Source organism: Mercenaria mercenaria, chromosome 12 (assembly GCF_021730395.1).
Source record: "Mercenaria mercenaria strain notata chromosome 12, MADL_Memer_1, whole genome shotgun sequence".
NCBI classification, from domain to species: domain Eukaryota; kingdom Metazoa; phylum Mollusca; class Bivalvia; order Venerida; family Veneridae; genus Mercenaria; species Mercenaria mercenaria.
The window spans coordinates 4,836,965-4,850,972 of NC_069372.1; the positions used below are offsets into that span (position 1 = coordinate 4,836,965).

The 14,008-nt window shown below is 34.0% G+C and overlaps 1 protein-coding gene across 2 annotated transcripts; it reads right to left on the bottom strand.

Moving 5' to 3' along the window:
• Positions 1-664: 664 nt before the first annotated feature.
• LOC123534357 (uncharacterized) lies at positions 665-4,710 on the bottom strand. Of its 2 annotated transcripts, none has more exons than XM_045316581.2 (2): positions 4,595-4,710; positions 665-3,977 (listed from the first exon to the last, which is right to left on the bottom strand). In XM_045316581.2, the coding sequence occupies exon 2, from the start codon at positions 3,911-3,913 to the stop codon at positions 2,489-2,491; it is 1,425 nt and encodes a 474-aa protein (XP_045172516.2). In that variant the 5' UTR covers positions 3,914-3,977; positions 4,595-4,710; the 3' UTR covers positions 665-2,488. The 2 variants fall into 2 exon arrangements, with proteins under 2 accessions (XP_045172516.2, XP_045172517.2); XM_045316582.2 differs by having other exon boundaries at positions 4,523-4,605.
• Positions 4,711-14,008: the final 9,298 nt, after the last annotated feature.

Genomic DNA, 14,008 nt, shown 5'->3' on the forward strand with positions numbered 1-14,008 from the left:
CCACGCGTCAACTGCTTTTTACTGACCAACTGACCAAATTATTAGCCAAAAGTAATTAATTCAGGCAAAATAAGAAGTGTTCATGTCAAGTTCATTTTAACTTGTTAATTCTCGTGTTTTCGCTCAGCGGGCGGGGCGAAAACGCGAAATGGCAGAAATCAGCCAACATATGATACGCTTTCCTTTGGGGCAACAGATTGTAGACTTTATGATACCCGCAGAAAGTAGCCGCTTTAATATCCGTCATACAAGTATCTGTCTGGCATGATCGTCGGACCATTATTGGTATTTCTCATGTTGCTCTGTCTTCCATACAGGCATTTGGTAAGATGTTTAAAGGAGTATGTCTCTGCTTTGAACATGGATATTTTGTTACCGTTGTGTGTACAAGTACTGTTGAGAATATTTACTACCGGAGTCAATAATTTAGTGATGTAACGTGGATGGATGTATGTTTGGACACAAATATGCAAATCATTGCTTCAAGAAGATAAATCAAGGAAGTTCTTGGAAGTTCACTTTTACTTTAAAGTCACATCTATGTTTACACCATATTTAGTATAAACCAAATAACCAAGCAATACATTTAATCTTTGTTCTCTTTCATATCATTTTACAGGTTTCCAAAAGAAACTGCAAATATGAAAAGCTACTTTTCAAGCATATCATAATACATATACTTATGTAAATATTTGCAAAACTGTAGTTTCGAAGTTTTATCAATAATATCTAGAAGTAGATTAACTATAAATATGCGGTTTGTTTAGTGCAACATTTTATTATTCTTTGTAAATACTTTGGAAAAACGTTTAAAAACTCATGATCAGTGTATTAAACAATTCAAACATCACAACGGACTTTGAGGAGATGTTTATCAAAATGTCCCGGCCGGTAATACCCCAATCGACGTTATAGTGGGTGAAGTACATTTTCCTGTCATTATTCTCTGTACTGCGTATTTGCATTGTCATTTAACTTTAGACCATTGTTGGTATTGAGAATGAGGTTTGGCGCACCATTAATAGGTGTAAACTCCCAGGTGTTGTTGGCAGTGTCCCACTATGATCCTTTGTATGTTTGTTTTGTCTTTGTTGTCTATCGTTTTCATTTGTTCATGTTTTGTGTACATATACGTTATAGACACAACCATGCATACACTCAACAAGTGTTTCATCTTTTGTAATCATACATAAAATTAAGTCTACAACTTTGTTCGTTAAATTAATTAATTTCCACATAGTTCCATTATGTTGAAAATAAAATTGTAAAGTATAACTGTTATATAATAAATGTAAAGTACCGGTATAACTGTTACAGTAAAACACCGCTCGCTCGAGGTCGCAAGGGGATGAGCAAAATGCTCGAGTTATCCATGGTTTCGAACGACTCGAACATTGACCAACATAAGAAGAAAATTGAAGTTTGTTTTACCAATATCAATTGTCATCGCGACCATTTGTAAAGTAAACGATGATGCGTAATAATAACATGCTTGTGACATTTTCAAAAAACAAAACAAAAACATATTGATAGACGTTTCAATACGTAATTTGTAAATGGCACATGCGAAGAAACAACTAGGACTTTTTATTTTTATTTATGAACAAGTGCATATCAAAATTATTTTCTCAATTTTATGAAAAGGCTATATTATTTCCTTCATTTGCGTGCAAACAACTGCTGATTAAAATACAAAGATCTCATGACAGTCTTCTCGATCCCGCAGAAAAGAAAATTTAAGTAATCAGTAATTCATCTATATCTGACCAATAAAACTTTTGTCAATAATTAATCTCATTATCAGATCAAATATACCAACAAACAAACATTAAGGATAGTCGTGGAGTAGACCACGCAATTCTCACGGTGTGTGGACATTTTTAATAAACCAATAAATTCTGACCACCGAAGGTGTGAACAATTTTGACACCTCTGCTCGAGTTTGCCAGAAGCAACAAAGAGTAAATTAATACACAGGGACCAGATGTCATGCTCGAGTGATCGAGTTATCGGTGCTCGACCCAGCCGTGGTAATTTCACATAGAAAATAGAAGGAAATCGACCGGGACCACATGAACTGCTCGAGCGAGCCAGGGTACTCGAGTCATCGATGCTCGAGCGAGCGGTGTTTCACTGTATATAATAAATGATTGATACTATCTTTGAAACTGAAATAACCCATCAGAAAGGTGAAATCTGTTGGAATAATGAAAATTCTTGTTAGACAACATGAATTATTTTATTTTTTTCAGTTATAGAAGAGCATTTTCAAAATACAATGTAAAACGAAAAGTTTGATGCTCGTTGCATTAGATTATGTTTTTCCTTTGACAATTTATTTCATTTAATTATAACTTTTCATGACAAAGGGAGATAATTCAGCTGAACCAGCACAAAAACAAACACCATATGCACGAAACTGATATCTCATTACGTAAATGTTTTCATTGCTCTAAACTATCACAGTGTCAAATTTGAAAACAATCTGTCACCATTTAAACTTACTTACTGAAACGTCTTTAACAGTGTATGCTTTCCAACTTTTCCACCAGAAATTGTAATGTCTATGAACATCGATCTTCATTTGTTTAAACGTATCGTATGTATATATAAATTCAAGCTCTTCATCACTGCATTGTTCAGTGTCAACTTGAATGCATCTTAACAAGTCAAATTTTGGCACATCTTCTTCAGAGACTGAGTCAACAAGTGCTTTAAATCCGGGTAAAATTTCACCGAACTCCGGCACCCGAAGTTTGTAATCACTTATGAAAAACATCCGTAGCGCATTAAATTTGATTGATGTATAAAGTCGTGTTATAAAGTACGTATACATTATTGATATTGGAATTCTGTCAAACCATTTGCTAGTCAGTAACCCTAACGTTGTAAATGCTGTTGTTTTTATCATATAAGATGAGATAAGTTGTTGTTCTTCGTCCTCTCCTTGATAGAGCCTCACAAACTGAACCACATTTGCAAATTTTTGATCTAACATCTCGGTAGGTTCAGGTAGCGTGTCAATGTACTGATCTCTTTCATGCTTCAGACAGCGAATTGCGATCTTCAATTTTGATTCAAAATCAAAACTTTCCATCAATAGATGTTCCGTGTAAGATGTTGAAACCCTCCATTGACATGAATGTCCTCTTTCAGATATATACGGAGTTAAATGGTACCCATCTCTGTCAAGTGCATTGCTGAGCGTTTGAGAGATACAACTATCTTCTAATATCCATTCGAAAGTATCAAAACACGTCTTCCAGTTGTCTGCTTTAATACAGATTGTCAAGTCAACACTTATTTTCAGGTTCTTGTACCTTCTTCCATGCCAGATGAACTCCAGTGTTACGGCAGGACCATGGATAAATGTCGGCTCTTCGCCGACAGTTAGATATCTCGGTAAATCTTCTGATGTAAATGCCCTAACCACTTTAAGAACAGCAGAATAAAATGTGTTCTTCACTGAAATACAATCAATTATATATTCAGGATTTCTCTTTGTTCCAACTTGCTTCATCCAGGCTTCGTCTTGTTCATCTGTATCATCCATGTCACACAATGTCTTTCCAACATACTGAATCTTTCGTCTTCCGGATTTTCCTTGTGTTGTTTTCCACAAATTCCGTGTTCCGTTGAAACCTGTAGATCTAACTATAACATCTTGTCCCTCCTTTAGTTCAACCAACTCTGCTAGAAAATCGAACTCGTCGGGAAGACCGATCTTAAGTCCGTCATAAAAGCTTCCTACTTTTCGCAATCTTAACGATAGTCGTTTGTCTATCAATTTTACTCTTTCGAGTATAGTGGTAATTGTTTTCTCTATAGATCTTTGAATTCTTCGTACTTCAGTGTCTTTGTTAACTCTGATTCGCTGATCTGTAGCTATAAGTTCTTGCGATAATTTATCCATCACTTTTAGATCGTTTAGTACCTGGTAAATGTGATCTTAATCTAAGTTTGCTTTCTCCAGGAAACTGTAATAAAAGATAATTTATCCAGTTAGATATTTTTCCGAGCATATACTGAGCATACAACCATTTGTTATATTTGCTCTATCCCGAAGATTGAAATTCCATGACGTTATCTTTTCTGAATCTTAAATATATTCAAACATTTGACTCGTTTCACTAACATATGAGCCGCGCCATGAGAAAACCAACATAGTGGCTTTGCGACCAGCATGGATCCAGACTGTTCGCTTTCAAAGCCTATTGCAATTAGAAAAACCGTTAACGAACAGCATGGATCCTGACCAGACAGCGCGGATGCGCATGCTGGTCTGGATCCATGCTGGTCGCAAAGCCACTATGTTGGATTTCTCATGGCGCGGCTCATATATACAACTACTACTACGTATACCATGACGTGCGTTACATGAGTCAGTCCTTGATAAAATACAAAGTGTATTATGATACGAGTTCTCTTTCGTTTTCAATATTTTAGTGTTTATTTACTCAATGGAACGAATTTGTTTAAGGTACAAAGTTAATGCGTTATTAAAAATTCATAACCGATTTACCATATATCTGTCTGATGTCACTCTGTTAGATAAAATGCTAAACGCTTATCCTATGATAAACAGAAACCTTACCTCCGTTCTTCATAACTCATAATTTTGTTTCCTATATATATACACAGAACTGAACGGTTCACTGAGCTGGTTCTATTTATAAGGTTTTATGCTTACATAAAAGCTATAATTTGATCGCCTATAAACTAGTAAATTAAAACGTAAGTAAGCTATTATTGGAAAAATGATATTCATACCGCACATTTATATCGTTTTCTTGAACGGTGGTATATAAAACCAATTTTATGAAAATTGATGCCTCAAATAGATCATAAGCCGCCAGTCAAAACAGTAGTTTATGTTGTTGATGAATTTTTCGTTTGTGGTAACTCATCGAAGCAAATAAAAACGAATAATGAAGCGTAGATTCGAATGTTAGAAAATTTATAATTGCTAATAAATACATGCTTTTTAACATTCCAAAATTAGAACTTAGTAAATATTTTCGTTTAAATGAGATTTTTTTTTAGGGTTAAATATTTTACCTAATTTTAAAAGAATGGCGGGGGTAAACCTTTCTCAGTACAGTCCGGCGACTCGATTTGTTAAGATACAATACATCATGTTAAGAGTTCGAAAAGGTATCCCGTTTATGTGATAATATACAATAACAAACTCATTTAATCAAATGATTTTGAGTATTTACGTTGACGCAGAGAACCCAACCAAAGATGACAAAAGTAACCATAGAGTTTGTTACACTATTTGTACTCTGTATTAAGATAATTTACTTATTTTTCTCGCACGTAAAACGTTAAATAAAACAGAGAGAATCATTGATCTAATACTTAACACTAAAGAGAAGGATAACTTTAATGCATTTTACTTAATATATTATGTGGAGTAAAGACTACCACATTTTCTCCATTCTATGTGAATATGTTGAGTTAAAAAATGTGATTGTATTTCTTACAATTTGGTTGTTTTTGCTTATTTTCCTCTGTTTTGTCCTCACTGATATTCCGTATTTTATCCAATTTTATATGGCCAGGGTGAATGTTAAGTTAAGCTTTTGCTTTTGCATCTGACTTTACTAACGTTTTATCTTCTTTATCAAATGAGGTCAAACAAAAGCCAATGTAATAGGCATTTTAAAAGTACTCAAAAACATTTAGAATATTAAATATTTGTTCAGGTATCTACCATTATTTCATTTTTGAAACACTTCAGTTCTTGTCTTGTCATTGTGAGGTTTGATTTATTATATGTATATACACCTTCGCAAAGGAGGGAGTGTATTGCTTTTCTGATGTATATAATTTTGCTCGGTCGGTTATGTGTGTCTGTAGACCGAAGAAAGCGTGGGTCTTATGTGGACAAGCTTCATAGGTCGATTGCCTGTTGTAAATAAATGGCCCATGATGATTTTATGGTCAACAGCTCAAAGGTTATGATCACAGTAAATGTAGCCTGAAAAACAGTTTCAATAAATGGGAAACTCTTTAGCCTACAGCAGCAGAATTGCATAGGATAATTTGCCAATAGGGTGTTGTGGACTTTTGGATCACAAGATTCATTCAGAACTGAAATATATCTAAGATGTATATAGCTTCAGCTAACGAAAATCATTTAGACTTTATATATTTGATATTAATAATATTTAAATTTGGATCAACTTTGAAAGCCTCGTGAAGGTGTATATGATAATAAATATATGCTAAAACAGTTCGTAGCATTCCAGAATTTGAGGTGTAACTTGTAATTGAGTACACTTGATCATCGTTTAGTTTTTTTTTATATTTTCATTTTCTAGATTCTATAAATAACACGAACCTTGCAAAAATTGCAAATGCTAGTGATTTTGAAAAGTTTATGCATGCATTAAGTCCAAGTAATATTTTTGTCTTACATGTGTTAATGTACCGACTTCGGTAATTATTGCCCTAGTCAAAATATTTAAATCAGTTTTTCCTAAGAAACATTTCGTCGTGCGAGACAGTTTGTATCAAATAAGTATATAATCATAAAATATATAAAACAATTATTACATGCAATTTTTACATTCCATTTAGTTATGACAGAACCTGAAACTGACATTTCATATTCATTTTTGGTGTGTGACGTCATTTGTGACATATGTTGTCACGTTCATATATTTATTTGTAAACGGCAATAGCTTAAATTTTACACGTTAATTGAATTGATATAATATTATTATGTGTATATACGTATATGATAATATCATTATTGTAACATCATATGTCACTTGCTGATTTGGCGGAACAGGGCTCAACCGACTTTCTGCCAAAACAGTTACCCGAGATCCAGATATTTCCGTCTGAATCTACAGCCGGTAACAGATTCTTTTTTGTGCATACTGTATTTTACAAATTATAGAACGATATACTTTCATTGTAGCACTTTGTTTTATAGGTACGTATATAAACAAAGCACCAGGGATAAACGTCGGTAAATAGAAATGTCGTCACGCAGTTTTAAAGACGTACAAGAACAAAGTTCCAGTTTAGTTTTATTGTTTTATCATTTTCAGTATAGCGAAAAGTGATAATTTTTCGTAAAATATACCATAACTATAAAAGAGAAACTATCAGGACATTGGATTTTTATCGATTATTACATTATTAATATATGAACAGTGCACGAATCTTTAGTTATCATTAACAGCACGAGTCATCTGATATAGGGATGTGCCAGATGGGTTTTGCCGACCGGCCAGGGAAAAATCACCGGAAACGCCACCCCGATGAGTAAGAATAGCTTAGCGTCGTGAAATATGCACTCTTTTTTTCATGGAATAATTTTGCACTCCCGAAGAAGCACGCTATCTTTGTAATAGAACTCGTGCATATTTCTCGATATAGAGCGACTTTTAAAAGTACGTCTCTTGCCAGTCTGTGTTTCCATCTAGAATTAACATGTCGTGAGTGGATTCTTCAGACATTCAATCAGATTGTGGTAATTCGGTTGAATAATAATGTGAGAGCCTCCAACGAGCAAACTCTTGTTGTATTGTTACAAAAAGAAGATGTACTCGTTCACCGTCATTGTATACCATTCCAATAAAATATATAAGTGCTTAAGAAGTTCTGAACTTTCAGAGTATGTTGTAAAAATGTATCATAAATGTAAAAATATGTATTTTTATATCTGATTGACAAAGTGGTGTGATACTAAAATATGTGTGTAATGTTTTTATTTGTTCCGAAGCAGAAAATGGCTAAAGATAAAATCGTCCGTAATTTCTCTAGATTTCGAAAGGAATTTTGCTTACAGATATTTAAAACAGTGGATTTTAGAATACATAAGCATTCTCATGCTACATATGATAATTTCCTGTAAAAAGATCTTCCAAAATTACCAAAGGCTTTTACTGTCAAAATGCATTCTTAGATATTGTCATCGCCTTGGAACATTTGAATATTGAGAATTACTGAACTGACAATGATTGATCCGTTCATAGAATTAAAGATACCATTGACTTTCATCATTACCAGCAAGTTTCTCTTTAACTCTATTCAGTTCACTTCCTTAACTTTATTCGTGTTTGAAGTGTAAAACTGCATACATCCGAAACAATTCTTAACAGCTTTTCGTCTGTCCGCTAAACGACACTCTATTAGTGAAATGTGAAAATGTTATTTCTTCATATATTGCGTTTTCATTTGGTAATAATACATTTCTCAGTCAGATGCCAAGTGTTTTTTTTTTTTTTTTTTTTTTTTTTATATAAAGTTTAAATGTAAAGGGAAAACATTTATTTGATTAATTTGAAGCGGAAACGGTAAACATTTAACATGTGTTTAAAGTTCTGGAGATCGTACTAAAAGTTCTTTCAGTACCTTTGTTAATGGAATGTGACTTACGCATGCACCGGAAACGAGTGTAATGTTAACAATGGACAATATATCTTGGAATGAATAATGAATGACTGTCTGTCTGTCTGTCTTAGTCATAATAGCGAATGACAGCGAATGCTAATGAATTTATGTTTTTTTTAAACGTTTTCGTTGGGTTTAACGTCGCACCGACACAGTTCAGGTCATATGGCGACTTTCCAGCTTTGATGGTGAAGAAAGACCCCAGGTGCCCCTCCGTGCATTATTTCGTCACGAGCGGGAACCTGGGTAGAACCACCGGCCTTCCGTAAGCCAGCTGGATGGCTTCCTCACATGAAGAGTTCGCGCCCCGAGCTCGAGGGGGAAGTGATTCGAAGTCAGCGACCTTAACCACTCGACTGCAATGAAATTGGACAAAGCTCGCTGTTTATTTGCCAGAAAGAAAATCATAAAAAAACACGTAAGAGGAATTTGGTCAGTTTTATCAAATAAAAATGCTGGAAACACTGTAATATAATTTTTGTTTATACACGAAAATTGCCGTTAGCGTAGATAAGTCAATTAATGGATGATCAGGCAGGAGTACTCTGAACATGCTACTGTAACAAATGGTTCTAGAAGGGTAGAGAAGAAGTGAGTCGGCTTTGCGCTGCCTTGCTATAAAATCTGCTGTTCTAGCGTTGCGAAAATGTGTCCTCTTTATGTGTGAGAGGAAAAGTGTTCAACTCTCAGGGCATACATTGAATATTTCCAGTCTGTTACAGAATGTATATTTGCGTGGTATCTGACCTTACCAATGTTCTATATATTTCAGCGAACAGTGTATCGGACCACTGTTTAGCAATCCAGATCTACAAGTCCAAGAAGAGTTTCATTTTCTTGATCACAAGATCTTCTTTTATCTGAATACTTCGTATGCTCATCACTTCATTTTTGTTTAAAATATCATAAACGCATTTATTTTTAGCATAATCACGTGCATTGCAAAGCTATTTAACTTCATACCTATGTCTTGAATACATACGGTCTGGTATCTACGATAGCACCTGTATTGGCGTTATTTGAATTATATATGTGATTTTGAACTAATGACCGGCATTTTTTAAACAGAGGAGTAATTATTTGTAAATATTTGTGAATTGATAGTGAAAGTTCATCCAATTAATACCTGAATTTGTGAAATAAATTGTCTGCTTTGTTATAAGAAAAAAGGAAAGTCTAGTCTTCAGTAAAGGAAAGAAAGGTAAAGATCATAAACCACATTTTTTTCTGGCGTTCTCAGCATCAATATTTGCAAAACTTTTTCGCCACTGCTTAGAGTGTCCTGATAAATGTTATTTTCCAGACTAGTATTTATTGCCCAGGTCAAAAATAATTTCTTTATTTCCTAGCTGATTACACGTGTAAGTCAATTTGTCTAAAAAGTGCGGTAATTGTTTGATCTATTGCATATAAAACTATTTACATTTCGCCCCCGAGTGCACTCATATTTATGCTATTTTGTCTGGAGATATTAAAAGTACCCGCAAACTGGTTTAAAGTATATTTTATTGCTGTTCCAATCACATTACGGCTGCTACTTTCAGCGCGTATAATGTATTAATAAGTTTAAAAAGGATATTTATAGATTTTATTAGTTCCATTGAAGTTGGAAATGCAAACAAATCGTCGTACATTAAGTCATTCAGTTACGTGCGTGCCTCTTTAATGTGATCCACTTTATTTTCTTTTTTTCACATATTTTTGCTTGTCTTTATCAATCATTCCAAAATAATGATCATATATATAATACTTAAACGAAGTGATTTTTTTCTATTTTGCAGAAGGGTAAGTAATCAACAAATACTACTACGCCGGGCTAGTGTATTTTACTTTTCGTAGCATTGTATAAGTACTGTAAACATTTCCACAATGATTATAGACACATATTTGTTTGTTCCGGTTTCAAGTGTAGGCTTTAACATCTAAACAGGTTTCAATACTCGACTGAACACCTGTTTCTTAGTCCATTAAACATGTATCTTTCAACATGCATTCCTGTGCCAAGTAATACGTATATCCTTCGTGTAATGACAGCAATGTCATGGTGCAACCAAGTGCAGTTTTGAAACCACCTTACATAACATTCGCCGATTTTTTCTCATTGATATACAATGCATACGTAATATACTTTTCTCATATACTTTTGGCATGATAGTGCATCGATATATGTCCTGTTCCGTTATTGCGTAGTGTAGTAACAAGGTGACTGGGTACGGGCGTAACGTCACACGTGTTCTGGTATTGTTTTAAAGCGCTCATAACTGATCTAGTCATTATCGTTTACTTTTGTATTTTACATATTTGACTCACTCCTTGTCTATCTTTACCATTTCTAAAGTCCCTTTTTTCATTCATTCGGTTTTACTGGTCAATGTATGTATTATGTATATATTACAGGTAATTTCCACTTCCAGTATAAGCGCACCCTACGTAGATGTATTTTTCTTTATATGAACTGTGCTCAAAGTGCTTTTATTTACAAGTGCACACCACGTGTATATATACATATAAGTGTCTGACAGGTTCAGACTAGTTGAAGAGACAGATATTCAGATACAAGGGAAGCCGGGTACCAGACCTTAGCACTTTTTGAATAAATCCCTTGGTTCTTTAACGTGTCTTGGGTTCTGACCAGTACATCTCTAGTTGGGTGGGAAACACTGAAAGCGTTTCTGAAAATTCCCGAGCCATCTCTCGCGGATCGAACCCCGGACCTCTAGATTGGAAAACCAGCGTGCAAACCACAGAGCTGATCAGTACACCCAACAACAGCTCTTTTTACATTAGTTTTCAAAATAGCCCCGAAATATGTCGACCGATCACGTAAATTTATACATTTTCTATTTCATTTGAGTAAAAAATGTTACAAGTTTTATAACCTAAACATTATTGAATGAAATACTTCATGCACTTTTGAACGGTGATTTTTTTTTATATTTTTATAATAATGATGACAACGTATTTATTTTACATTAGCAAGGATGTTAACTGAGTAAAAGAGATAGTAATTGCAAATTTATCTGTGGAATGAAATTAAATTACATTTAATTCTCATTAGAGTCAGTAATCTTGTTACCACGAATCATATTGATGTACAAAAAAAAAACCACTGCTTAGATAAAGTTATTAATCATAATGTTGAGTTAATGCCCCCTGTCTTTCCTATTTTGTTAAAAAAATCCCCATGATGTGTTCTACAGATATGTCTGGTGTCTAATTGGAGATGGGATTATATTAATGATAGCATAGTTCCCGATTATGACGTCTTACCACTAACAAGCCTTACATTTTCGAGGAACATTGATGTCTGTAGTGAATAACAAGAAATATCTTTAAAAATGATGGTCGGCGAATTGTAATAAGGAAAGAAGTTTATGAATTTTTCATCTAACATTCATCTTTCATCTAACATTTTTCAAATTGCAAAACTAAACACCGCACTTTAACAATTTAAATGGTTCTCTTTTAATTTTTCGCAAAGGTTTCGTAGGGTTGCAATTTTGTTTCGTTTATCCTTAGACGAATAATTACAGCAGTAGTTTGATGAAGATTCATGAAGCGGTTCATGAGAAGAGGTCATTAAACGTGTTTATATTTTTAGCTAAATTGGTCCCTATCCCCATTTGTAACAAAATAGCAGGAGACCTTACGATATTGTTACACATCGAGTTTGATAAAAATCCATTACATTTTAGTGGTTAATGCGAAGAAAGGCATATCTACTTTTAGCTATAGTGGTCCCTAATAGGGCCCAATTTCCTATATAAATAAATTTGGAAGAGGATCTTATGATGCTCCAGACCAAGTATGACAAAGATCCACCAAGCTGTTCATGAGACGCTGTATAAAGGCATTTCTAATTTTAGCTCTAGCAGCCCCTAAAAGGGGTCAAATGTCCCAGCTAAACAAAGTTGGCTGCGGGCCTAATAAAGATGCTACAAATCAAGTTTGATTAGAATACATGAGAAAAAATCAATTAAAGGATTTTTTTATTTACTATTTTTATTTATTTCTAAAATAGGCCAACTGATCCCGCTTTAACAAATAGCATATTCGCTATTCATGAATCTTTGGACAATGACGTCACGCCTATAAAAAGTGAAGGTCAAGCAAAACATAAAATTGTAATTAATTCAATATTTCTGTTTCATAAGCAAAGTTTGACCGTGGTCATATCACATAGATAAACTGTGTGCAGCGTACCTTCATTTCAGTGTAATGAGATTCAGTCATTATATAGCATATATATAATAAAACAGATTTCAACTGAGTTCAACATTTGCATACCATACTAAAGAAAAATATTCATACATGTATATAATAAATCAGTTAAATAATTTATAACAAATATATCAAAGCAAACAAGTACTCATTTTAATATGCAATCTGAATAAGACACAAAAGCAAGAAACCTTTTCATATACAGACGACAATTGTAACAAGGAAAATCTTTTAAAAAGCACTTCTCTACATAAAAGACTCTTATCACACCCTTATTCATGTGATACGCAGCCCGTATTCATCTCTTTCTTTAATTTGATATATGTTGGAATTTGAACAGGTTTTTATCATATTTATTGAACTTACTTATCATTTTGAGATATATCAATATTCTTGCTAAATATACTGAGCCAAAGTTAGCTTTAAAACTGTGAACAGCGTCGTTTAGGATAAACGCTTTGTCTACATTTCACTCAGCGTAGCACAATCAACAGAGTGAATGAAATTGACACTCTCGTCCAATCAGGCAGAGTGTTGTATAAATCTTCCATTTTGATAAATTATCTATAATGCGTTATCAAGTAGTTTGATTTGCAAACTGAAGTCACGTGGCATAGGTAACGAAAACGAATTTAGACGGCGTCGCCGAAAAACTTGAAACAGCTGTAACATGAATTGCAATTTTATTTATCGGTGGAGGAATTTACGCGAGATGTGTTTCTAACAACCAACGGGCCGGTACGTGGTTCATGATTAAATCATTTAACAAAAACTTTGAAGTGAAACATAGACATTGCACATGGTTAACTGATACACAAACATTTTATATAAAAGTGCGGTAACGAAATGTATCAAAGTTTTAGCTGAAAGGCTGTATATAAATTACGATATGACATAACTCAACATGAGTCTGTTTAGCGGTTGAATTATATTGACAATTTCAGACATAATTATTTTCCTGTTTATATTTCTCATCTGTCGTCGTTTTCATATCAAAAGATAATAGATTTAGGATATTACTTATATAAACATCTTGATTCGTTTGATACATGCACAATTATATTGTATTACATAGTTTTAGCTCCCAAATTGTGTCTACAGTTTACACGTACATACAAACGTTGCTGTTGGGTTTTGGTTTGCGAGGCAGCGTTCCCGGAACGATCCTGTTCGTACTATTTTACGCCGACAGTCTGTCATACCGAATGAACGTTTCATATTAGAACTATTTTTAAAGTACACTGAGGCTACATGCGTAACACTCTTTCACTAGTTGAGGCTCGAGAGTGAAGATGAGACGATAACGAGGCTCTTCAAAAATACACTCATCCTCAACCTCAGCCATGAATTGATTCGTTTCCTTCATATCTTATTC